This window comes from Plecotus auritus (assembly GCF_963455305.1).
Source record: "Plecotus auritus genome assembly, chromosome: 7".
NCBI classification, from domain to species: Eukaryota; Metazoa; Chordata; class Mammalia; order Chiroptera; family Vespertilionidae; genus Plecotus; species Plecotus auritus.
The window spans coordinates 2,329,804-2,355,699 of NC_137774.1; the positions used below are offsets into that span (position 1 = coordinate 2,329,804).

The 25,896-nt window shown below is 59.9% G+C and overlaps 1 protein-coding gene across 6 annotated transcripts in view; it reads right to left on the bottom strand.

Annotated features, from left to right (window-relative positions):
* Window positions 1–1,248: 1,248 nt before the first annotated feature.
* The window catches only part of TNRC6C (trinucleotide repeat containing adaptor 6C), an 84,052-nt gene continuing 59,404 nt past the window's right edge, over window positions 1,249–25,896 (bottom strand). For all 6 annotated transcript variants that reach the window (XM_080677663.1, XM_080677667.1, XM_080677668.1 and 3 more), the window contains 16 exons: window positions 25,260–25,426; window positions 22,422–22,502; window positions 20,626–20,683; window positions 20,006–20,148; window positions 18,444–18,593; window positions 17,258–17,401; window positions 15,936–16,055; window positions 15,265–15,348; window positions 14,806–15,037; window positions 14,051–14,218; window positions 12,999–13,190; window positions 12,465–12,608; window positions 7,937–8,131; window positions 7,198–7,268; window positions 6,564–6,703; window positions 1,249–3,982 (listed from right to left, as the gene is read on the bottom strand). In XM_080677663.1, coding sequence (XP_080533789.1) covers window positions 3,622–3,982; window positions 6,564–6,703; window positions 7,198–7,268; window positions 7,937–8,131; window positions 12,465–12,608; window positions 12,999–13,190; window positions 14,051–14,218; window positions 14,806–15,037; window positions 15,265–15,348; window positions 15,936–16,055; window positions 17,258–17,401; window positions 18,444–18,593; window positions 20,006–20,148; window positions 20,626–20,683; window positions 22,422–22,502; window positions 25,260–25,426 — 2,450 coding nt within the window. In that variant the 3' untranslated portion in view covers window positions 1,249–3,621. The remainder of the gene's footprint in view (window positions 3,983–6,563; window positions 6,704–7,197; window positions 7,269–7,936; window positions 8,132–12,464; window positions 12,609–12,998; window positions 13,191–14,050; window positions 14,219–14,805; window positions 15,038–15,264; window positions 15,349–15,935; window positions 16,056–17,257; window positions 17,402–18,443; window positions 18,594–20,005; window positions 20,149–20,625; window positions 20,684–22,421; window positions 22,503–25,259; window positions 25,427–25,896) is intronic.

Consider the following 25,896-nt stretch of genomic DNA (forward strand, 5'->3'; position numbering starts at 1 on the left):
GGGCAGACTGACCGAGCCGAGCCCACCTCCTGCCTCGCTTCGACAGGTGGGACGAGCGGCGTGAGGCCGGCGGGAGGCTCCCGGGCATTTCCCAGAGCGACGCGAGGCCGCTGTTCCCTCGGCGCGGGTCCGGGAGCTGCACCTGCCCCCCGCCTCTCCGGACGGTCCTTCTAAGCCGTCAGGCTGCGCCCCAGCAGCCTCCTGCCTCTCCGTGGTGGTGCCAGTTAGCAGTGCGGCTCCAAACCCATCGTTTTGGTTCCAGGCAGCAAGCGTCCCTGTCACCGATGGCTGCCAGGCCCCTCCGGTCACACGGGGCGGGCACTTTGGACCTCAGCCTTCTCCGTGACCCCCACCTGCCCCTCGCTTTCCCCGTCCCATCCGGCCTCCCAGGCCCGCGGCGAACGCCGCCTCCTCCGTGAAGCCTGCCGTGGGCGTCGACGCTCCTGAGGCAGCGACTGCTCTCCCAGAGCCGGGCCCTGGCTGTTTGCTCCGGGGAACCGCACACGCGCTTGCGGAAGGGCCGGCCGGTGGCACTGGAGTGGCCGCCCTGGCTCATCCCGGGTGGAAGGTCAAGTGCATTGTCCGGCCGCGTTCCTTCTTCCTCCGGTCTTTCCTCTCTCCTCCTGCTGCAGCCCCTCAGTGCTCCTCCTCCTCCACTTTCTCCCGAGTTCACCACCTTCCCTGAGGGCAACCGGGCGGCTCCCGACAGAACGGGCTGACCCGGAGTGGAGACCAAGGGGTGCTCCGCCCGCGGCCTGAGCCAGGGCCCGAGGGCCTGCCGGTTTGTGGCGGCGCATCCCGGCGGCGCATCCCGGCCGACAGGCGCCGTGTGAGCAAGGATGCGAGAAGGAAGGAAGCGAACGTCTGGGAAATGCAGGAGGCCGTCCTCACCCTTTTCCGGGGTTGCTGATCCCCATCGGGGTCCCAGCGAACGTGGGTCAGACACAGGCCGGATTGGAGCTGCTTCTGGTCCTCGGGGTGACCGGCTGGGCCTGCTGCACGTGCTGCTGCTCAGGGCAGTCCCCCGGGGCATCCCCCGGGACAGCGGGCAGGCGTCACGGGCGCGGGTCCGGCCCGAGGCTTGGCACAACCACAGGGCAAGCGGCAAGCTGGCAGCTCGGGCCGGGCTCGGCGTGCAGCTGATCACACCCACGCCCCGTGCGGCCGCTGCGGGCAGATCGCCCCGGTACGATCGGAGCGAAAGCGGGGACACGCGTCTTTGAGAAAGAAAACACGCTGATTTCAACAGCCAAGAAAAAACTGCAGTTTATTAAGAGTCAACAAAGCTTGTACTTTTGAAAGCAACTTCCGGTGCGTATTCTTCAACAATCACATTCTATGAGGAAAACATTAAAAGCCACAAACTTGTTTCTTAATCTCAGTTACAGACATCTTCAAAATGAAAGGGCAAAACAACACCCCCCCAACGGAAAACAAACAAACAGGTTCTTCACTTCCACCCGGCGGCTCGCACCTCGGGCTGCGGACGCGTATGTGACACACAGATGCAGGGACACACGTCACGTAAGGGTGCGGAGCGGCGAGGCGGCCGCCCCGGAAGCTGCTCAGCGAACACCTCCGGACTGACAGGCCCGACGCCAGTCTGTGCATAGTTCGTGATCCGCTAGAAAACCAGCTCTGGTCTGCGGCTCCGCAGGACCGGCTGCTGCTGCTGCTGCTGCTGTTTTTTTCTTTTTTTTTTTGTTGTTTTGTTTTGATAAAACCATTAAAAAGCGAATTAAAAAAAATGTAATGCACGTTTCCTGACCGAGCAGGCAGGGAGCACAATGTTCGTATGTTTTAAACATACTTGAGGGTATGTTACTCCATTGTCTTTCTTTCTTGCAAAACAATGAGAACATGGATCATTTTTAGAACATAAAGCGATTTAATATATAAAGCACTCTTCAAACACCTATGTCTTCGGAGTCCATTATTTGGTAAATATGTAACTGCTACACATTAGAGATTAGGTATTTTTCTTCTTTGAGTTTTTTCCTCTTTTTTCTTTTTTTCTCATTTTTTTGTTTTTTATAACATCTTCAGTGCTAGGAGTTGGGTTACAAAATACACGGAACCGTGTGGAGCTGCCCCTCAGAACCCTGGCTTCCTGAGAGCGCTTCCGCATGTGCAAGACAGTGGCCACAGCGCCCGTCCCCGGGGGACGCGACCGAGTCCGCGCCGATGCCGGAGGGAGAGCACTGCCGATCCCAGAGCTCTGAAGGAGCGCGTCCGCATCGGAAAATAGGCGTCTTACGACGGAAGTCTTTTTTTTTTTTTCTTTTTTTTTTTATATTCCTTTTTAAAATTTTTTTACTTTAAAGTCTGAAGGAGAAAAAAGGTCTGTAAACAGGTGGGAGCCCCCGCCACGGGCCCCTCCGAAGCAGTCACCACCAGTCCAAGTGCTTGTCTCCGCTCCTGCGCGGAAGGAACCCCCACAAGGATCTATGGCCACGGTCCACACGTTTTCTCGTGAACGTTCTATTCCACATGGAAAATGGTGCAATACTCTGGTAATAACTCTCTTGCATTATTAGTCCACAATAAAAAGCTGCTAAAGGTAGGTATACATATTATTTCTCCAGAGATATACACTGTAACTTTAAACGCGGTAACAGAGTCCTTGAGTAAACATTTACACGTGAATTGTCGCCGGCCCTGTCCCACGAGTTCTTGAACGTGTAGGATCAGCTGAGGAAGGGCGGGGACACTCAGTGCAAAGTTAGAAGCTAATAATAACGAACATCTGACCAATGCGCCAAAAAAAAGCATACACTGAATAAAAGGGAAAACCCACAGTTAAGTCCCTCCACACGCGGCACGCGAACACAGGAAGTGCGCACACGCACGTGCACACGCATGCTGGTTCCGACGCGCGCCGGCTGTGACCGTGACCGTGGCGGCTCCGGAGCCTGTCTGCCTGCCGCCGGCCTGGATGTGGGTTAGACTGAGAGTGTTCACGTTGCGTATTGGCCTGCTGGATTCAAGTATTTGCATGTTTGATATGTCTTTTTTTTTCAACTTTTAAAAAATATTTTTTGGGATAAAAAAAATGACATGAAAAAGTAATGAAACAAGGGTAATGTGCATAGGCGGATCCGTGGGGACAGAGGACTTCGCAGACCGGCCTTCCGCTCGGCTCCCGTGGGGCCGCCGGAGGCCGCTCGCCCGTGAACGCCAGCTCCCCTGATTACGGGGTCCGCCTCTGGTAATGTGCATAATCGTCACAGGCTCGTTAAATAGGCTTTCTCGTCTCCCTCCCTCCCGCCCCCCTTGATAAAATAACCCTTTCCAGCCCACAATCTGAAAAGTGCCCTTCATGATAGAACTATTCTAAGCAGCTTTTATACTTAAAAAATCAAAATGACAACACACCGTACAAACATAAGACAACACAACATAAAAAGCTATGAGAACATCCTGTCATTAGCATGTGACACTGGCCAGCCCGCACTGTCTCGGGAACAGTTCGCAAGGGCTGTGCAGGGTTCGTCTTCAGTACTGGACAGAGGTACGTGGAAGGGCTGCGGGCTGCGGGGCCAGTGGGCCCGCACCCGCCGGGCTGGAGAGGGCCAGCTTTTCTTCTAGTGCTGATGCCTGGTGCCCACGGTCCTCTCGGTCCTAGATGGACTCCCCACTCAGGAGGTCCCCGGGGAGCAGAGTGTTCAGCGGGGTGGGGCTCCCGATCACCCTGCCGTCGTCGCTGCTGGGCGGGCCCCACAGGCTGCTCGAGTACTGGGGAACCCCGCCCCACAGCAGGTCACTGCTCCCCTTGCTCGCCAGGCACGGGGCGTTCCAGTGGCCGGCGTCGCTGCGCACCAGGCCGTGGGCGCTGCCCGAAGCCCCCAGCCGCGCCTGGCTGGTCCCGCTGCTGGACTGCCAGCTGGAGGTGGGCGGCAGCGCCTGGCCTTGCGCTAAGAAACGGTTCACTTCTTCTTCGCCAGCAAACTCGGCCAAGATGGTAGTGTTTCCCAGAACACACCTGAGAGAGAGAACAGCGACAAAACTGAGACCTGGTTTTCTGAAAAGACAAAACCGCCAAACCTTTCATGAGACTAAAAAAAAAAGGGCGAAGACTCAAATACAATCGGGAATGAAAGAGGAGACGTTACGGCTGACACCACAGACATGTACGGGATCTGAGGGACCGTGGACAGCTACATGCCAACCAATTGACAACCTAGAAGAAACGGACAAATTCCGAGAAACACACGGCCTACCAGGCCTGAGTCATGAAGAAACAGGACATCTAAACGGACCGACAACGAGGACTGGTGCGGAGAGGCCCGGACCAGAGCGTCTCACCGGACAATTAAGGAGAATCAACGCCCACCCTCTCCAAGCTCTTCCAGAGCTGAAGAGGAGGTGATGTTCGCAAACTCATTTTACGAGGCCAGTGTTAGCCTGGTACCAAAGGCAGACAGACACCAGGAGAAAACCACCCCCGGTTACTGAACACAGATGCACGATCCTTACAGTATTAGCACACCACATCCAACAGCACATTGGAGGGTCAAACGCCATGACCCAGTGCGACTCATCCCTAGGATGCAAGGACGGTTCAACATCTGCAAGTCAATAAGCGGGACAGTCCTGACCGGTTTGGCTCAGTGGATAGAGCGTCGGCCTGCGGACTGAAGGGTCCCGGGTTCGATTCCGGTCAAGGGCATGTGCCTTGGTGGCGGGCACATCCCCAGTGGGAGGTGTGCAGGAGGCAGCTGATCGATGTTTCTCTCTCATCAATGTTTCTAGCTCTCTATCCCTCTCCCTTCCTCTCTGTAAAAAATCAATAAAATATATATATAAAAAAAAGAAAATAAATAAATAAATGGGACACAACAGAATGAAAGGTCAACGTCACATCATCATCGAAGTCTCTCAGTCACTTTAGAAATAGCATGTGACAAAACACACCTTTCTTTCATGGAGAACGCCCTCAGCAAACAGGGCACGGAAGGACAAAGCCACAGGACACACTGACCGAGGAGAGGCTGGAAACTGCCCTCTAAGATCAGGAACAAGACAAGGGGCCAACTCTCACCCCTTCCATTGAACACACACTGGAAGTCTCAGAGCATTCAGGCACGAGAAAGAAATAAAAGGCACCCAAACTGGAAAGGATGAGTAAGACTATCATTGTTTGCAGATGACATGATCTTATACACAGAAAATCCTAAAGACTCAACCAAAAGACTGTTGGAACTAACCAAGGAATTTATTAAAGTTGCAGGATATAAAATCAACAAACAGAAAACAGTTGCATTTCTATATCTAACAATGAAATTCTGATAAAAAACAAAAACAAAAACCCACCCTTTTACAATAGCTAAAAACAATACAAACGTTTAGGAATGAATTTAACCACGGAAGTAATAGATCTGTGCAGTGAAAACTACAAGACTTAGATGAATAAAACTGAAGAAGATACAAACGGAAAGCTATCCCATGTCCATGGATCAGAAGAATTAGAATAGTTAGATGTCTATACAAGCCAAAGCCATCTATGGATTCAGTGACATCCCCATCACAACACCCATGGCATTCTGCAGAGACGGTAAAAACAACCCTAAGGGGTGTATGGACTGCAAAGGACGCCGACTAGCCCAGAGCAACACCACTTAAGAAAAACCAGCCTGGAGGCATCACATTCCTGATTTCAGAGCGCACTCCGAAGCTCTGATAACCAAAGCGGTATGCTGCGGGCACAGAAACGGACAGAGAGCCCAGAAACAGACCCCCCCTCCCCCCCCGGATGCAGCCAACTAATATTTGACAAGGGTGCCAAGAAGTCTCTTCAGTAAACGGTGCTGGGAAAACTGAATAACCACATGTAGAAAAACAAAATTGGATCTCTATTTCAGATCACCCATAAAAATGAACTCTAAATGAGTTAAAGGCTTAAAAGTAAGACCTGAAGCCAAAAACTCCTAACAGAAAACAGGAAAAAAGCTCCTTGACACTGATCTTGGCAATGAGTCCTTTCGGTATGACAACCGCAACGCTAGCAACCAAAGCAACAACCAGCAAGTCAGACCACGCACAACGAAAGCTTCTCACCGCAGAGCGAGCCACCACGACAGGGAGGACAGCCCCCGGAATGAGGAAAAGGCCTTGCAAACCAGCTGGGGAGGGAGCGCACTGGCCGTCCACTCTCTCCTGGGCCTTTCCCTAGGGGAGGGCGTGGCCCAGCAACGCAGAGCAGGAGACACGGACACATCACGGGACACCCGTTCAGGGGGAACTGTCCCTCCAAGCACATGCTGAAGGCCTGACCTCCAGTCCTGGTGGGGTCCCTGTATTTGCAGAGAGGTCTTTGGAGGACAGTAAGGTGGAATGAGGACATCAGGGTGGCCCTAACCCACGATGGCTGCTGTCTTTCTAAGAGGAGGTAGTCAGGACACAGGCACCCTCAGACAACCCTCTGAGGACACAGAGAGAGCAGTCCCGGAGGGAACCAGCCCTGCTGATGCCTTGACCTGACTTCCAGCCTCCAGAACCACGAGACCGTCAACGTCTGTGCCTGTGGTGCTGACGCGGGGCAGCGAGTGGCGGGAGGGACGTACATGTGCAGGGACTTCTGGGCCTTGGCGGCTTCCTCCTTGGAGCTGTACCGGACCACGGCGTTGCCTTGCGTCAGGTTCAGGTGGAATGTGATGAGCGGGCCGTGCTGCAGGCACAGCGTCCGGAGGGTGGAGCCATCGATCTGACGGAGGAAGCAGAGGGACGGTGACCATCTTCCTGTGACTTCTTCCACGACATTCCCCACAGAAAATGTGCGTGAAATCCGGTGCACTGAATGCCGGGAACATTCTGTCCTTCAAGGGGCTAACGTCTGACCTCTGGTCCGCCCTTCCGCTGCTCGGGGCCTTCCACTGTTGGATGGCACCACCCAGAAGGAGCAAGCCGTTCTGGCTCTGGTCCCTCAGCGGAGCGCAGCACACAGGCCTGCGGTTCCCGGCAGCCCGTGGCCCGAGACCCGGGAGGGGCACAGGCCACATCCCTCGTGGGGGGACAGTGACTAGTAAGGGCGAGCTTACAGAGGTCTAGTCTTCAAGCCCCTAAAGAGTGAACAACTTTCCAGGACCACGGCTATGAGACTCCTGGCATGTCCAGTCCTTGCTGCCCACGTGCCCCGGGCCCTGAGGGAGGGCGCCCAGCGCCGAGACTGTGCACGGGTCACCGTGCCCCCCACGGTACCTGGGGCGTGAGGTTGCGGAGAACGAGCCAGCTGCTGGTCCTTCCTGAGGTGTCGGTGCTCCAAGCAGAACCTGCACAGACCAGGGGAGAACTCGGTCAACTCAGCGCGCACGTGGGTCAACTCCCCCCCAACCGTTCCTCACCCCGCGAGGACGGAGCACCAGCGTCGCTGCCTACACCACCCGCAGCCGCAGGCCCACGGAGCTCCAGCACCTGCTTGTCCACCAGGCGGGGCACGGGGCTGCCCTGGGAGGGCAGACAGCCTTTCCAGCTGCAGGCCGGCCTCGCCTCAGGGCCTGGCACTGCCGCGCCCTCCCCCCTCCGGCTCTCCTGCCCGGCCGGCGGCAGAGGGCGCCCGCCGGAGCCACGGTGCTGCGGCTCGGGAGGGTGTCACACTGGGCCTGTCTTTGGCTGGAAAGCCGGGGCGCCAGGGCAGTGTGGTGGGGCAGCACGTGTCGGGGTGGAACTGAGACCCTGTGCTGGTTGACAGACATGTCCGGGACCCTGTGTGGCCCTGGATGTGCTGTGACCCCCATCTCCCGCGTCCCATGCGTGACCCCCAGGGCCATGCTGACAACACTGGGCCCGGACAATGTCTGGAGAGTCAAGGGCACCTTGACCCCTGTAAGCCCTCTCAGGGTCCAGGGGGCGGGGCCGGGGTCCTCAGAGGAGCTGCAGGCTGTTCCCTAGAGGGTGAGCAGAGCCGGCGGGAGCCCCCCGGACGGGAAGCCGTGCGTACCCGAGGAGTAAGAGCTGGTCCAGCCGAGGGGGCTGGCTCCCCAGGTGGAGGAAGGCTTGGGATTGGTCAGCCCCGGAGGCGGCCTCGTGGGTGCGGTGGTGTTCCTGGGCACCTTCCACAGCTCATGAGACAGAGAGGCTTGCGTGTGGGAGGCGGGGCCGGAGGACCACGTCGATTTCATGTCTGATAGTTTACCTGCAAGGACGGCAGGACAGGCACCCTTGAGAGAGGTCCGTGCGGCGCGTGGGGCCCTCGCAAAGGGCTCTGGCGTCGCAGACCGTGGGGAAGAGACGCACCGGGGAAAGCCCACGCGCTCCCCGCACGCTCTCGCCGAGTCCCGCCTGGACGCAGGTGCCTCCGACCCGCGTCCTGAGACTTAATCCGTTTGCTAACTGTGCCAAACGCAAGCCTGCCCTCGAGAAAACGGCGTTTTTGTAGCTGGTGCTCAAGCTAACCTATGGACACTGTCTGCTGGGACACACAACGTAACATGTCGGGGCCAGAGCCCCACGTGCAGCCATCGTTCAGGAGCTGCTTGGGTGCCAGCCCCGCCAGGCCGCGCCCTCCAGAGCCTGCCTGCCATCCGTCCGGCTCTGAGGCCCGCCCTCCCGTCTCACTGGGGAACTGGGCGTTGGGCATCTTGGCACCTGCGTGGAGGAACGTGCTTTAAGGCTCTCTGGGAGAACAAGAACAGGTCACGACCACCAGCCCCAGTCCCTGCTGCGCCCAGGGCGGCGGGGTGCGCAGACACTGGGCCCCCGCCATGCCCACTTGGCCGCCCGCACAGGAGGTGCTGGTGGCAGGGGCCGCTGTGGCTGTGCTCCCGGACAGCACTGCCCCTCTCCGACCCTGGCTGCAACAGTGACTGTGTCCTCACAACAAACACAGGCCAATCTTGGCAAATGAGTCGTTAGCAAACCATCGGTCAAACAGGAACGTCCCAAACTGCCTCAGGTACGGGAAGGCGGTTTTATTTTGCTCCTCCTCTTTAGCTAAACGACCGTGGGAGCATCGAAGGTCTAAAGGCACCCCTGTAAACATCAGGAAGGACAAACCTTAGAAGGAGCAACACAAATGCGGAAGCTCTTTCGTTTTAAAGCAAGACGCTAAGCACGCGCAGACTCTCTCCCTGGCCTCAGAGGCCCAGGAGGCGCGGGGGGTGGGGTGGGGGGGGGGGGAGGAGGGTGCACGCAGAGCTGCAGTTGAAGAAACCTGTACACGGCAAACTCTCCTAGGCAAGGGCTCTATTCACAAACCGGCCTCGTTCTGTCCGTGTGTCCACACTCCATGTCCTAGTCTTAAACCTCAGAGCCAGGCTCCTCTGAAGGGTTCGTGACAAACCCCTCTCGATTCCTACCGGAAAGACTCGTCAAGACTGTGGTCGCAGAGACCCTAGCCACCTGCCCTGCGCCTCCTGAGTAACGGGGTGGTCACTCGGGTGGTGCTGGGAGTTAAGTGGGGCCTGCTGGTCGCCTTCCTCCTGGAGGCAGATGCAAGGCGATGTGAAGCCGCAGGGAGGAGGGAGGAGGGAGGAGGGAGGGAGGGAGGGAGGGAGGGAAGGAGGGAGGAGCGAGTCGTCCACTGGGGCTGCAGCAGGTTACAGGCACGCTCCCGACCATTCCGCTGCACACAGAGGAAGCCGCTGCCCCGGGTCCGCAGCCGCACAGGCAAAGCCCAGGCCTGTCCATCACACCACACGGCCTCCAGCCAGGGAGGGAGGAACCGCGAAAAGCCGGCCGCCTGCTGCCGGGGAGGGGGGAGGGAGAGCGGGAGGGGAGGGGAGGGGAGGGGAGGGGAGGGGAGGGAGGAAGGAAGGCAGGCTCCTGTGATGGAGAGCGGCCGGTGCGTGCTGAACGCCGGTGCGGGAGCAATGCTGCTCCAAGAGGGGCTGCCGCCGGCGGCGCGGAGCAGCCAGACACGGGGGGACGGCAGCGTGGCTCTGAGATGCTGGTGGGGAGGACCCCGCAGATCCAGCCACGGCACCAAGAAAGGGGGCAGCAGCGAGGGTGGGGGTGGGCTGCTAAAAGGGCGTGAGAGTCTGACAAGCAGAGCCAACCTGAGCTACAGCTTTTCAGATGGTTCAAAATGAGAGTGTACGTGGTCAAGGTCACGGTGAGGGGAGGGAGATGGCACGCCTCCTACTCTGGTCCCCGAGCCACGGAGAGCCCGGGCCTTCTTGACAGCCAAGCAGACAACCAGGAAGCAGCTCGAACTTCTCAGCCACGTTTCCAGGCACAAGGAGAGGGCTGTCCCAGGTGTTTAACACCACATCGGAGTGTGAAAGGGTCACTGATCTCCCCTTGCAAACAAGGTAAAAAGGCAAACTCAGCGAACCGCCTTCTTTTCACACCTCAGACAAGAGCCACAAAATTGAAAGAGACAATGAAACAAAGCTCCAAGCCTCTTGTTATAAACTTCACCTCGAACTTCTCTGACTCAGAACGTCTCGGGCACCGCACCGCCTCCCCGCCGTCTCTCTGAACCGCAGGGCACTGAGGGAGCTGTGCCGAGGACGGAACTTAGCCCTGCACCCAGAACGCGCCTCCCCCTCTGAAGCCTGCCCGGCCCTGGAGGACCCCCTCCCCAGGAAGCTCGCCCCCTGCTGTCGCTGTGTCTGCATGTCCTCAGGCAGGAGTGAGGGTGGAAGCAGGTGGAACCACAGCCCTACCCACCCTCAGCCGCGGGAGCTGGGGCAGGCGCTGCTGGGCGGTGGCGGGCGCCCTCAGGGGAGCCTCAGAGGCTGCTGCTTGCTGGGCCGCCTCCTTAGACTGAGGGCGCCTGAATTCACGACCTTGAAATTGACCTGCGACCTTGAAATTGACCTGCGACCTTAAAATTGACCTGCAACCTGTGTGTCTTCAGCTTTTTGATTTTTTAAAAAAATACAGTTTTATTGATTTCAGAGAGGAAGGGAGAGGGGGAGAGAAACATCAGTGATGAGAGAGGATCATTGATTAGCTGCCTCCTGCATGCCCATTGGGGATCGAGCCCCCAACACGGGCCTGTGCCCAGACCGGGAATCGAATCGTGACCTCCTGGTTCACAGGTCAGTGCTCAAGCACTGAGCCCCAGTGGCGGGGCTGCAGGTCTTTAAAGGACAGTGGCCGATGCTAGGCTCACTCCTTAAAGCCTCTTCTTTCGTTACCCACACCACTCGGTCAACCGGAGCCCAGCATGCACTCTGGCCCTACGTGCTATTTATTCCTTTGTAATGAACTTAGGTTTTACCAGTGTTCTGGTTTGGGAATTTTTGGTTTTAACAGTGGAACTTGTCCCGTAAAATTATAGTCAAGTTTCCTCTCCAGAGGAAGTGTCAGTATCAACGCCGTGAGGCGGCCTGACCGCAGTGCACGTCTGGTTAAGTCACTGCTGAGGGTTAAACTATAAATAACGTCGGGACAAATACGGCGCAGGTGTAAATTTTAATGCCAAATCAGAGCTCAATGCCAATGGCAATCAACAGTGAACAACAACGTCAACACAACAGGTCGCCGGGGACGGCTGGCCAACCTCTAGCCCAGAGCTGGAGGTCCTGCCTCCTCGTTTTCTCTGGTGCTAACGCCCCTCTTAGCTTGGGTCCTCCTGTGCCTTGGTCTGCGCCTCCAGGCTGCCCCGTCCCATCACAGCGCGCGCATGCACATGCAGGGGCCACCCACAATGCCCCAGGGCCCCGGCGACCAGGCGGCACCGGACAGTCCCTCAAGCGCCTGGCAGGAAGCCCTGCTCTGCCCCCAGCACCCCGCTCCTTCCCGACGCCTCTTACACCGGGGTGGGCAGGCACCCACCTCTCCTCCGGCTCTCAGGCAGGCTGCACTGCCCCCCCGAAGCCGCTGCATGGAGACGAAGGAGGGCGGGGCACTGAACAGGAAGGGGGGCTGTATCCACACTGGCACTCCCCCAACCCAGACACACTTAGAGGCCCTCTCGGTAAAGAACAGAGAAAGACCGCATCTCTCCCGCGTGTCAGTGCAAGTGGGAGGGAGACCTAAGCCAACGTGCTGGGGACGGTCCGAGTGTTCTTGTGAGTGATGAGCTTCCGCCGCCACCGGCAACGCCCCCAGGCCAGCAGGGAGCCGGCCGTGCCCCCCGCTGCCCTGGAAGGCCACACGGATGTTCCGTCCTCACAGCCCGCCCACCGCCTTCCCCTGGAGCCCCGCGCCCGACAGGCGTGCCCACCCCTGAGGCTTCCCCAGGACGAGGTCCTGGGACGGATTTCAGTCCTTTACCAGGTGTTTGTGGAAAGGAAAACCAGGCTGGGGTGAATGAGTGAAGGGGGGTGGTTCATTGTCAATTTAGAAAGATTTCAAGCGGAAACCTCTTCACTGAAAAGCTTCATGGCTAATACCGTGACTGTAACACAACGCTGAGAGCGCACGGTGTGGGATCAACAGCCGAGCCCCAGCTCCAGCCTCCCGCGTTTCGCTGTGAGCAGACCTGCCTTCCGCGGCGAGAGCAGCTGCCGCCACGCCCGCCCCGCCCGCCCCGCCCGCCCCGCGAGCAAGCAGAGCGCCCCCGCCAGGCCCCTCACCGCCGCTCTTGAGGAGGTAGCGGTTGACGTCCTGGATGGTGGTGTTGATGGTCGGCCCGGTGGGGACACTGCCAGGCGTCACGTCAGGGTCGTTCTCGGGGTCTATGTTCTGGAGTCCTTTCCACGGAACTCCAGGGTGAAATTCTGCAACGTTTCAAGCAAAACGAAGATCGAAACATGAGGATTAGGTACCTTCACGCTGCTTCGCGGTCATTTTTGGGAGTTTGAATAGTTCGCTAATGAAATCAAAGGGACAACTTGGGACTTTCTTTCAGTCACTCGTGGGAAGCCGCGTCACAGCCCGCATTACCCTCTCAGCTGTGAGCAGAGCCCGGCGCTGGCGGATGGAACCCCGGGCCACAGCCGTCGCTCCTCTCACTGAACTAAGGGGCCCTGCCCCGCGCTCCACACCCCCTGCCCCCCAAGCTGACCTGACCCAGGCTTCCCCGTGAACAAGCCAAGGCTACGGGGCTAACAGCTCTCCTGGGCGGAGTGCAGGCTGATCTGCCGCTATGGGACGTCGCCCGCGCTTACCTGGGGGCCAGTTGATGCTGGAGCCATTTGAGATTTTATCACTGTCGGATTTGGCACGTGACCAGCTATGGGGGACAGCTACTGGAGGACTGGCTGGTGACTCGCTGTTCTGGATTAAATCGTACCGGCCATAGGAGTCGTCCATGGAGGACTTAGCTGGAGGCCCAATGCTCAGACCTCCAGGGATAGCACCTGCGGCACAGCAGGAGACGGTGTGAACAGGGAACCCCGGCCCCCCCAGGCACCCGTTCTTGCCCTCCCGGGGGTGAGCTGCCAGGGTGGGCTAGGCCGGCATTCTCTGCGAGGGAGGGACTTTGTCCCTGGAAGACAAACTCTTCAGGAACTGCATCCGTGTGTCTAGCTGGACAGCTTGATCAAATGCACCCCCGTACCCCAGGAAGCTGGCCCGGCAGGCCTTCCCGGGGACCACGGCTGAGTGTCTGTCCTCGGCTCCCTCCAGGTGCTGCCCTCACTGCAGGACAAACTGACGTGGAAACTCAGCCCTAAGCACACACTCACTGCCTCGCGCGGCCACTGAGCTCTCTTGTGCCAGGGAAAGCGCCCAGCGAGCACGTGATGCTTTTCTGGGAGTTAGCCATTACAAGGCATCTTCCTTTCTCTGAAGGATGTTTTCTACCCAGAGGGCATTCCAGACCCTATCACATCTTCTGTGCCGTTTCTGCTCCCAGGAAATTGAGAGCTAAATTCAAAGCTGACTAGGGTGACCCCTGCCATGGTTATTAGCACGTTTGCTTCGTCCTCCTTCCTAAGCGCTGGGTTTCCTATGGTTTTATCATTTCACTGAAACAACGTGGTCAGGAGACGGAGCGTTCTGTGAGGGACACAGACATAACAAGAGCACGCAGGCTGGCACCTGGCGCTGGCTGCCCTGGGGTCTCCAGTTCCTTGTAGGGTGGCAGCTAAGATCTGGGGCTCGAGGTGTCAAGAAGTCTGATCCTGACTGCCGGGGCCGTGCGCGCTCCGCGAGGGGACGCGGATTTTCACTCAGCTCTCGGCCCTGGGTTCTTGGACGGGTGCCGGGCGTGGCCTACCGTGCTTGCCGGGGTTCTGGTCGAGAGGAGAAGCAGCACCGGGTACGTTATCCATCGGGTTGGGGTGTGTCCACTGAGGGAGGCGCGACTGGGACTGAGACGGGTCCTTCACCGCCAGACCGCCCGTCATGTCCATGCTGCTGACGTTCATGTTGGGGTTCAGTCCAGCTGAGAAGGAAAACATGGTGAGAGGCCCCCTGGCCCCGAAAGGGCCACTTCTCCGGCTCTCCAGCAGAGGTGGAGAGGACACGCCGATGCTAGGGTGCTGACGCCAGGGCATCCGAGGGCCATGGACGGACCTGAACTTGTCCCTAAAACACTGTTCTCAAAAAAGCAGCGCCGCCACGAGCAGCCAGCACTTCACGAAGGGCTCGCTGCGTGCTGGGCGCTATCCTAGGGACGTCCCGTATTAACTCACAAAGAACTCTCGGAGGGAAGCAGGCCCACTTTACCAATGGGGAAACCGAGGCAGAGAGCTTCCAAGGAAGTTGCGCAAGTAAGTGGTGAGCCCGTCGCAGTGGAGGTGGGATCGACTGCTGGACCCTCAGCTTCCTGCACAGAGCGCCGCGACGGGCTTGCGCGCTGCTGCCTTCCCAGACGTCAGGCCGGGAGGATGGACAGCAAAGCTCCCGCTCCCTCAGAGGCAAGAAGCCGAGGCAGCCGCCCTCACCCTGCTGGGAACGGTGTGTCCCCCGCGACCCCTCTGTGGCGACCCCAGGCACCCGAGCCGGGCGGGGGCTGACGCGGAGACTCACCAAGAGGGTAAGGAGCAAAGGTGTTGGGCGAAGACTGCTGCTCTTTGGTCTGCAGGTCGGGCAGGCCGGGGGCCTGGGGGTGCGGGGGGAAGCTGTCCATGGCCGATTTGCCTGCAGAGGGGTGCAGAGACAGGTGCGGCGGGGGTGGCGGGGGCTTCACGAGCAGGGCCTGGGCCAGCTGGCGCTGCTGCTGCTGGATCTGCTGCTGCAGGTTAGTGATTGTACGCGCGACCTGGCGACAGACACACGCACGTTAGGAGGGCCGTGAGGCCGGCCGTCACCGTGTTAGTCTCCGCTGCCTTTACGCCTGGGCCTCCCTCCTCCCAAATCTAGGTGGCCCCAAGCTTGTCAAAGGGAGGCGTCGCGGGAGAAACCCAGCGACAACAGAGTAACCCATCCATCAGTGCCCCTGGAGCAGGGGGACGCGAGCGCAGGGACCCCTAAGCCGGCGACACCCACTTGCTGCTCCTGCTGTCTCATGGGTCCGGACACATTCCGCTGGGCCTGTAGCATCTGCTGCTGGATTTGTAAACGTTGGTACGCCTGCAACAGAGCCAGAGCAGCGTGAGGGAGCCGCCGCAGAGCAGAGAGGACGGCCCAGCCTCAGGCCCTCACACTCATGTCTCTCCGTTCCTCTCAGATCAGTGAGAACATGTCCCGGCGAGGAAATAAGAAACAACGATGGGGCTCCATCGGCCTTCCTCCACAGGCATTCGGAGAGAGAACTAAGTCCTAATCACTCTGTGCTAAAGCGGCTGTAACTTCTCTCTTGCTTCTAGAATATCTGTGTTTTCCACCCTTGGGAGAATTCAGAACAGTCACTGCGGTGACTTTCCGTGTTCTGTGGCTGAGACGGGAAGGGGCTGAAAGCTCAGGCTGCTACATGCCCGAGCGATCAGGGGGGCGCTGTGCGCAGGAAGGAGCAGAGGGGACAACTTAGAACGACGCCTGTGAGGGAAGGCCTCTCTGATTCTCTCCACAGCGCGTAACGGAGCTGCCTCCAGGACCAAGCGCGTCCCACCGACACGTCTCAGTCAGGCGCACGCTGCGCCGCCCCGCGCTGTGGTCCGTGAGCACCAGGGGGCGCGCTTCCCCCGCCCCAGGGCCGGCCTCGCCGGGCTGTCACTCACCAGCTGCAGCTGATAGAGCTGGTTCAACATGGTCATATGCTGAGGGTTAATTGGCGAGGTTAATAGTGCAGGGTTGAGACCAATGTTTTTTGCTGCAAACTGCAAAAGCTGTGCTTGAACCTGTGCAAACACACACACCGAGGGCACCGCGTCACTTTTAAAGCATTTCCGGTCCGTGCAGTTCCCTGACCCAAGCCCGTTAATTAAATGACAATTTGTCTCGTGAGTGACCTTCAAAAGCCATTGAAACGTTTGAGGACCCTTTAATATTAGTTAACGGGCTTTTGTGAAGAGCAGGGAAGGAAGGAGGGAAGGAGGGAGGGAAGGAGGGAGGGAGGGAGGGAAGGAAGGAGGGAGGGAAGGAAGGAGGGAGGGAAGGAGGGAGGGAAGGAGGGAGGGAAGGAGGGAGGGAGGGGAAAGAAAGAGGGAAAGAGTTCTCCCTTGAAATAGTCCAGTCATGAGCTAACTTTCTGATTTCTTCCTAGGAGTGACTCTAGGGCGCCTGCCGAGTGAGTCTCTGGGCCAATGGAGGGGGTGCAGGTGGCGCAGGGGAGGTGCAGGGAGGAAGGCGGCTTCCCTCCCCACAGCACCATCCCCCCCCCCCAGGGTCTTGTCCCAGGGCGGGCAGCAGCCCCTTCTCAAGTTGGCGTACTTGGCAAGGGGTGCCCCTGCTTGCGGGAGCAGACACCCCTCGGTGGGCACATGTCCCTCAGCCTCCCCTGTGGCACCTGCACCTGTGTGACCCTGCCAGCCTGACCTTGACTGCCAAGGGCGCCTCCCCGCCTTCATTTGCCGCCCTGACAGATCAGGCTGGCCTGGCTGCTGCCATGCTCCCCACGGGGCGCCCTGCCCGCACCGAGCACAGATGCAGGGCGGTTTTAGGCACCACGTGGGCGAGCGGCTTTTACGTCACTCGTTGCTGCATGTGCACGAGAAACGTGGCTTTCTCTATTAATGGCAGGTACGTGACGTTTTCTGGAAGAATAGATCTACTGAAAGGAAGAAGGCAAGCTGACTGGTAGGAAACATTCGGAGCCGGGTGGTGGGCAGGGTGTGGACGAGTCTGCTGCCCGCTCCCCAGGACCCTCCCCCCGCCTGCAGGCTGGAGTGGCCGTGTCACCGGACCGGGGTTCCCCCAGCATGCTGCTTGGCAGGGGCCGGGCCTGGCCGGCAGCGGAGGCACCCCAGAGCCACGGGGCTCTGAGACCCTCGGGGTGCGGGAAGCCGGCTGTGGCCGAACAGATGCAGGACCTGCCCTCCCTGCAGTGCTGCCTCCACAGCACAGCACCCCCCGGGCCCGCAGAGCTGCGCTCGGGCCTGACCTGAGGGGATAGAAACTGAGGCACTTGCGCACGGAGACTGGGCTGGGAGGGGTTCAGCGGCGGCCCGGGCGGCGGCGGCGGCTGCAGGGTCCTGGCTTGTGCTGCTCCGCTGCTGCCGAACACGCCCAGATTGCCACTCGGTATCTGCGGGGACGAGGGACCGGGGTCAGAGCCGCCGCCGCCGCAGCATGGCGGGTGAGCGACCTGCTTTCCTAAACAGAACGCAACACGCTTCTCCTCCTCCTGGAGACCCCAGCAGGGGCTGTGCAGGGGCTGCTCCCACGGGTCGTGGGTGGCGGGAAACCGGCCCGGGGAGCGGGCCTGCGTGTGCACCACAGAAGCGCCGGGTGCAGGTCCCGGGACGAGGCTGTCCCAGAAGCAGCCGGCAGCACAGGGCTCCGGGGGAGCTACGCACACGGCCCGTTCCTAGGGCGGCGCACAGGGAGCCGGGGCGGAGCCGCTGTTCCAGCGGAGACGGAACCACGAGTCCCACAAGATGAACCGGTGAACGGGCCCCGTCAGGCAGTTCACGTGGACACCGCACCGCCCGCTGCGACAGGCGCCCGCAGCGTCCCCCGGAGCCCCGGTGGCTACGTCAGATGCCGAGGGTCAGGCAGACGGCGGGAGCCGCACTGCTGATGACCAGCCCGGCCACAGGCAGGCGGCGGGCTGCTCGCCCCCCCTACATGTCACAGCACCGGAAGAGAAGTCTCGAAGGCGCGTGTGTGGCAGCCTCATCAGGAGGAAAGGCGCGAGGGGGACACCCTCCAGACGGGACGGGGCGCAGCCATCGTCACCCCCGCAGTCCTCCCTCCAGTGACGGTGACAGCGATTCGCCTCCTGAGGCTGTCACCTCTGGTTGGGAGACAAGGGGAGGTGGTGATCCGGGACAGCACAGCCAAGCCTTGGCGCCCAGGTCTGGCAGCGGAGGCTGCTCGGCAATGTGCTCCATTGGAAGAGCAGCGGGCGAGCCCCGAGGGCTGAGCTCCCTGCACCTCAGTGCCGGGAACGACATACAGGCTGCAGCACCCCCACATGGCCACCCCAAGGCCTGGCCCGCGCACGCTCACCGCCTCTGAGCACGGTGCTAACCTAACAGGACAGGTGCACCCCAAGCGCCCTCCAAGGCAGGAGGAACCGAGCGCACGCCCCCCCCACCGCCTGCCCCCCCCCCCCACCGCCTTACCTGTCGAGAAGAATTCAAGTTTTGCATGCCCAGCCCTGAGGCGATCCCACCCAGGGCCTGATTGGGGAGTGCACTGTTTGAAAGGGGGGGCTTCAGGCTTGGCGAAGGCAAAAATGGTGAAGTCGTGGGCTCTTCCACGAGGCCGCCGTCCTGATTGGAGAGAGAAAGGGTGAGCTGTGGGGGGCCGGCGCACCCCGAGCACCAGGCGGTGTCCCAGACACGCGGGACACGATGAAGGAAGATGGAGAGGAGGAAAGCGGGAGCGGAATGGAGAACACGGGCAGAGGAGGAGGGGAAGAGAAGAGAGAAACAGGGGTAAGACGCTGTTTTCACGTAGACAATTATTTTACAAGCACACGTTAGCGCCTACCCCGCCCCCCACTGAGCCTGCCAGGGAGTCGGGAGGCAGCGGAAACTGATTTGGAAACACCTCGCACCCATGTCCACCGAGCCGCTCCCTTCAGAAGGCGCTGCCCGGCTCCGGGCGGGGGGGGGGGGGGGGGGGGCGGGGGGCACTGCTCACAGCCCGCTGTTCTAGACGGACCGCACAGCAGCCTCACGCGGTTCCGTCTAATAAACGGTGAGTCACACAACGGACAGAATCCTATGGATTTTTTTACATTTACTGAGGTGACGCTGTGTGTCAGACCCTTTGCAAATCTAACTCAGCTGATTTCCCAGCAAGCCTGCAGTGTTACTGCACAATGTAAAGGTGAGCAACCAGACAGGCTCCCACATTTGGCCAAGGAAAGAAAGAATGCCGAGTTAACTTGGAGTTTCGGACCAAGAACAAGTGACATTTTAGAAGGCAGTGTGCTCCCAAATGGTCCCTCTGAAATTCCAACATCACTGGGCACTGTGGCGCGGAACCCCGGCCACACCCCAGCTCCCCACGGGGGCGCGGGGGCCAAGGACCCCGCTTCTTTGAGAACAGAGGGGAGCCCCCTCTCCTCCTGTGAGCCTTTCCTTCTTTCCTAAGCGTCCCTTCTGGCTCCGGCTTCTCTCCCGGGCTCCACACGGGACTGAACCGAAGGGGAGGCTTTGTTCTCACAGCCTCGGGGCCGGACGCCGCTCCAGGACAGCGCGGGAAGGACTGACAGTGACTGCACGTGTCCAGCACCCCAGGGAACAGCCGCACACACACGGCACGCGTCTGACGTGGCCGAGCCAAGCAAGGGCCAGCGGGCCTGGGCCCCGCCCCCTCCCCCTTCTCAGATTCACATACAACACAGCACCTCTGCGGGGAGGCAGCGCGCACGTCCACTGAGCGAACACCAGGAAGGGATGCCCCCTGTCTGCTGGACAAATGGAGGCAGGTGACCCAGCAAGTTCACCCAACGCAATGGAAATCCGTTTTCAAATTTAGTATTTTTATTCCTCGTCACATCACAGAACACGTAACGCTACCTCTCTGGGGTTAAATGTTTATGTATACCAGAGACGCTGGGAAAAGTCACTTATGTGTCACTGTCCAGCCAGCTTTCAATCTGGCTCCCCTTAAGGACACAGGTAAAACGGAAAGTGCCTCCTTACACAGACAGACGAAACCACCCCATTCGTACCTTGTCAAGAAAGGCGGGGCGGTCCACGGAAGACTCTTTGGAGATTGGTGGGCGGCAGCCAAGGGGCTTGGTGACCATCCCATTGTAGTCGGTCACCCCCAGTCCACGCTTGTCCATGTCCACCTTCTTTTCCAGCAGAGCACCTGCCGCACAGACACGGCCCGAGGCATTGCCGAGGCTGCTCCTGACCTGAGCCCACGTGGGGCCCTCGGCCTGCCAACAGGGCGGCCCAGCTCCCAGCCCTCGCTCTGATTGCCTGCACCCGCTCCGTCTGGCCACAGCCCCTCGGGGCTCAGCCGTGCTCTCCCCTGGGACCATCCCGCCTTTGGTGGCCACTTCTCCGAGGGGCCTTCCCTTGTCCCACCCACAGCCACAGATCTCCAGTGGCTGGGCCCCTCCTGGTAGCCAGGACACTTCCAGCTGTTGGGGACACCACACCAGGCAGGAGTCCACTGAACCCACATGCTCCCTCTGCGGGGCACATCACACACTCCCACCTCCGCGGGGCCTGGCCCCGTCCACCCAACACACACCCAACCCTCACCCACGACTACACGAACGCTCTGGAAATCGAACCCCACACCCGGCGCCTTTAAACAGCGACGTGCAGTGTGACTTACTCATGGCCTGGTCGAGGTTCATGTTATTACTCTTCAAGGCCTCTTCAGCTGGCTCTCTCTGCGGGGAGATGGCTGTCGTTAGAAGTGGTGTTGGCAACGGAAATGCTGACCGAGAGCTCGCGCCAGCGGCCGGCTCAGGGCAGGACCAGGCTAACCCAGCATTCCTGGCTGGGCACGGACGCACCTCTCTTCCTCGTGAAAGTTAGAGTGAGATGTCTCACAAATTAGACACCGGCCCTGAGAAAGTGCCCCGCGAGAGGGATTTGCGAGCGCGCAGACGTGTTAACACGGGGCAGCTCACAGCTCGGGGCCGCCACGGCTCCCGCACACGCACAGGAATCGCCAGGGAAGCGCCGTCTGACTACAGACGTGGAGACACCTGGCGGGAAGGCTGGGCAGACGAGGGCACCCCTCGCTAGCTGAACTCCTGCCATCCCATCGGAGGTTCCACAGACGTGCCAGTGTTCAGGGAACAGCCTGCGACCCGGAGCGCCCCACATCCCCGGGGACTGACGGCTTTGGTCAGGGCTCTCTCTGCAGCTCCCCTCCATACAGTCTTCTCGGGCTCTCATCAACCCACTGCGCTCACTAGTAAGACTCACTCCTAATTGTCAACGGAAACGTGAAACTATGAACCCCTGAAAATTAAAATCCACAGCATTTTTAACTCTGGGGAAAGGCGCTCACACCCTCCTTCACAGACAGGACACGGCTCTTCGCTGTGGCTCAAAGCCACGATCCCCACACAGGGCCCTGGTGAAGGGGATTGCGAGGTGGGTCATGAGAACCTTCTTATCCCTTCCTTGTTACACAACAGTGTGGACAGGACAGAGGCCGTGCAGGGGGCCCGGGGGGGGGGGGGGTGGGTGGGCAGGAGAGGCCGTGCAGGGGAACCCGGGGGGGGGGGGGGGCGGACAGAGGCCATGCAGGGGAACCCGGGGGGGGGGGGGGGCGGACAGAGGCCATGCAGGGGAACCCGGGGGGGGGGGGGGGCGGACAGAGGCCATGCAGGGGAACCCGGGGGGTGGGTGGGCAGGAGAGGCCGTGCAGGGGAACCCGGGGGGGGGGGGCGGACAGAAGCCATGCAGGGGAACCCGGGGGGGGGGGGGGGCGGACAGAGGCCATGCAGGGGGCCCGGGGGGGCAGGACAGAGGCCGTGCAGGGGGCCCAGGCGGACAGAGGCCATGCAGGAGGACCCGGGGGGGCAGGACAGAGGCCATGCAGGAGGACCCGGGGGGGCAGGACAGAGGCCATGCAGGGGGCCCGGGGGGGCAGGACAGAGGCCGTGCAGGGGGCCCAGGCGGACAGAGGCCATGCAGGAGGACCCGGGGGGGCAGGACAGAGGCCATGCAGGAGGACCCGGGGGGGCGGACAGAGGCCATGCAGGGGGCCCGGGGGGGCAGGACAGAGGCCGTGCAGGGGGCCCGGGGGGGCAGGACAGAGGCCGTGCAGGGGGCCCGGGTGGACAGAGGCCATGCAGGAGGACCCGGGGGGGGGGGCCCGGGCGGACAGAGGCCATGCAGGGGGCCCGGGGGGGGGGGCAAACAGAGGCCATGCAGGGGGCCCGGGGGGGCAGGACAGAGGCCGTGCAGGGGGCCCGGGTGGACAGAGGCCATGCAGGAGGACCCGGGGGGGGGGGGGGGCCCGGGCGGACAGAGGCCATGCAGGGGGCCCGGGTGGGGGGGGGCGGGCGGACAGAGGCCATGCAGGGAGCCCGGGCGGGGGTGGTGCGGGCAGACAGAGGCCACGCAGGGAGCCCGGGGGGGGGGGGGGGGGGGCGGACAAGGAGCAGTCACCGGGAAGCCCATGTCGGTGAGTTGCTTGATGAGCCGGGTCAGGATCCAGGCCTCGTCCTGCTTGCCGGATGTTTTCGTGCCCTGGAACGAAGCGAGGGCAAGGGGAGCCATGAGTCCCATTTCCACCCCTTTCTTCTGGACACGGGGAGGCCTGCACTCGGGGGACTCTACAGCCACAGAAGCCTTCTGTATTAACGCTGAGCTGTGGGGTGCATCTGAGGTTGGCGTGTGTGCAGGTCACGGACGTAAGGAAGCATGATAAGCTCTCCCCAGAGGATGGATCCAGTGCAGGGCAGGTCTGCGTCACTTCACTACCAAGTCCCCGGGCTCCCGGGAGCCTGCCCCCGCCAGCGCCCTGCGGTTGACTAAAGCCACAGGGCTTTGCCCTCTTATAAGCTTTACCCTGAAAGGCAGCAGAACTCAGGGGGTCCTTCCAACAGAACAAAAAGGCAACAAGAAGGAACAAAACACCTGTTGATTCTATTGACTCTTCACTGCTTACAGCCCTGAGGGAGGGAAAGCAGTGGAGGGAGGAGGGAGAGGGAGGAGGGAGAGGGAGGAGGGAGAGGGAGGAGGGAGAGGGAGGAGGGAGGAGGGGGAGGGAGGAGGGGGAGGGAGGAGGGGGAGGGAGGAGGGAGAGGGAGGAGGGAGGCCATCTGCAGATGCGGGGCTGAGGGGCTCCCTCCACTCGTTCCCTCACTCCGAGATGGCAGGCTAACGATGCCTCCTAACCGGCTCACATCTAACCGCGGAGGCAGGGCTAAGGGGTCTCCCCTCAAGGAGCAGCCCCCCGGGAGGCTGCTCTGCCCTCGCAGTGCCGCTGGTCTCGCCGGGTCCGTCTCACGGACCAGGGTGGCGTTCCTGGCGCCCCAGGACTGGATGATTGGCAGCCTGCTGGTGAAAAGACGGCTCTGTGGTGCCTGCAATCCCACCTGCTTGCCTTGCTGACCACTGAGCGCTCTTTTAAAGTTTCTGGAACAGGAACTACATTGACATGCTTTGAAAGTAAAAAAAGGGGAGCACGAAAGCACCTTCTTGCACCCCCTCCTGCCCGTTCTTGTCTCTCCAAGGACAAACCACTCTGAGCAGTGCCGTACCCACCCCTGGGGAGACCTGCCAACTCCATAGAAGCCGTAAGTGCGCGCGCGCGCGCGCGCGCGCGCGCGCGCACACACACACACACACACACACACCTTTCTCTTCTTTCCCCTTCCCACCCCAAAGTGATATGAGCCTGCACTACTATACACAAAGGCATTATACTCCCTTTCCCGTACCTTACCTTTCTTTACTTAACAATATATTTTGGTGATCTTTTCATCTCACTATATATAGAATTTCTTTTAAAATATCTGTTTAGCTTTCTATAATATGGATGTGGCATAATTTAACTAGTTACCCCATCGATGTACACCTAAGCTATGTTTTTTCTCTTTTAACTACAAAAACGCCACAACAGAAGACTGGGTACCAATGCCATTCGCTAGCCCATGACCATGGAAGTGCTGTGCCCGGCCTGCCGCGTGGACACAGAACCACTGCCCTCCGCTGGGCGGCGCCAGTCCACACCCACCGCGGGCGGAGGCGGCTCAGAGGCTCTGCAAGCAGAGCGGGTCTGTTACATTCCCGCATTTCTGCTGCCGAGGCGAACAGTGGCACCTCGCACAGCTGTTTTATTTATTTACTTTTTAAAATATATTTTATTGCTTTTTTTACAGAGAGGGAGAGGGCTAGAGAGTTAGAAACATTGGTCAGCTGCCTCCTGCACACCTCCTACTGGGGATGTGCCCACAACCAAGGTACATGCCCTTGATCGGAATCGAACCTGGGACCTTTCAGTCCGCAGGCCAGCACTCTATCCACTGAGCCACACCGGTCAGGGCTCTCACAGCTGTTTTAAGCTGAACTTTCCGCAGGTCGGGTTGCTGTCCTCCCATCTGTTTAAGGGCTATTTGTATCCTTTTCTGGAAATTATCTATTCACATGCTTTGTTCGTTTTTCTATTGGGTTACTGGTTGACTTAAAATCAGCTCTAGTTGGTTTGGCTCAGTGGATAGAGCGTCGGCCCAGGTTCGATTCTGGTCAGGGCACATGCCTGGGTTGCGGGCTCCATCCCCAGTCGGGGGCGCGCAGGAGGCAGCCAATCAATGGTTCTCTCTCATCATTGATGTTTCCATCTCTCTCTTCCTCTCCCTTCCTCTCTGAAATCAATAAGATATACATATAAAATCAGTGTCTAGGGCCTTTTTCACACTTGATCTTAGCCAAAAGGCCGAGAAGCGATAGGACCTTTTAGATACTAGGGCGATCACAGATCTGTGACGTGAGTCAGATAATTTTTTCCAGTAGTTGTTTTCTGCTTTGAATGGCAGTTTATGTCATGCAGTTTTTATCTTTACCGACCTCGGTTTGCCAGTCTTCCCTTTCTGGCTTTTAGAAAGGCCTGCCCCTCCGCCGAGACTGCCTTGTGACTCTTTCCCGTTTTCATTCTCTGCATTTACACTTGTGATCTACCTGGCAGTCTCGCGGTGCACACATTATTTCCCAGAGGCTGCCTGCTGGGGGCAGCCCGGACCGCACTGCCCTGTCTCTTAAAGAGGAAGGAACCTAACAGGTCAGTGGCACTCCCGCGCCGCCACCGCCTCTGCCTCCGCCTGCGCTCTGCTCCGCTGGGAGAGCGACTGCGAGTGGCCCCTAGAAACCCCCGCGCTCAGGAGAGGCCCCGGAAGGGTCTCCGGACTTCGGGGAGCTCAGGTCCACCCCACCCTTCGCTGCAGTTACGCTGCTGGAATGGATGTGTGTTAGGCGACTGTTGGTCCCTCTTTAGGGTGCGCACACCTTTTGGAGTCCTTTTTTGGGGGCGTTCCCCCAGGAGCTGCAGGAGGAGGAGCTTTCCTGGGAGGCAGCACTGTTCCACACGCCCCCTTCGTCGTCGTCCCACTGACTGGGGCCGAGGCTCACGTCGTCCCCACCACTGCCCCAGCCTTCTTGCATAGATTTTGAAGCTAGAAAGAGAGCGAACAGGAACTTGTCAAATTCACCATTCCCCAGGCCGACAATGCTCGAGGCAGCGCCACCTACCCTCCCCACACCTGAGCACGGGAGCCCCATGGCTGCATCCCCTCCATGCTGGCTCTGAGCAGCGCGTGCGCCCCGCTCCCGGGACCGACCACGGACCACGGACCACGCTGAAGCATGAGCTTCTACGCTGGACCCCGGGGCCCAGAAGGTGGTGACCTCCACACGGCAGGAGGGGCCACTGACATGCAGAGTCCTCAAACGCCCCTGTCCCCCGGGGGAAGAACCCCCACCCGCAGCAGCCCGTCGTGTGGACGTGCCCACCGAGCCGGGGCCCCGAGGCCTGCGGAGGCCCAGCAGCGCCGGGTCCGACCAGCTCCGGGAGGAACCGGGCGGAGCGGCCAGCTCTCAGGCAGGTGGGGCCAGGCTGAGCACCGCCTCCCCTGCAGGGTACGGC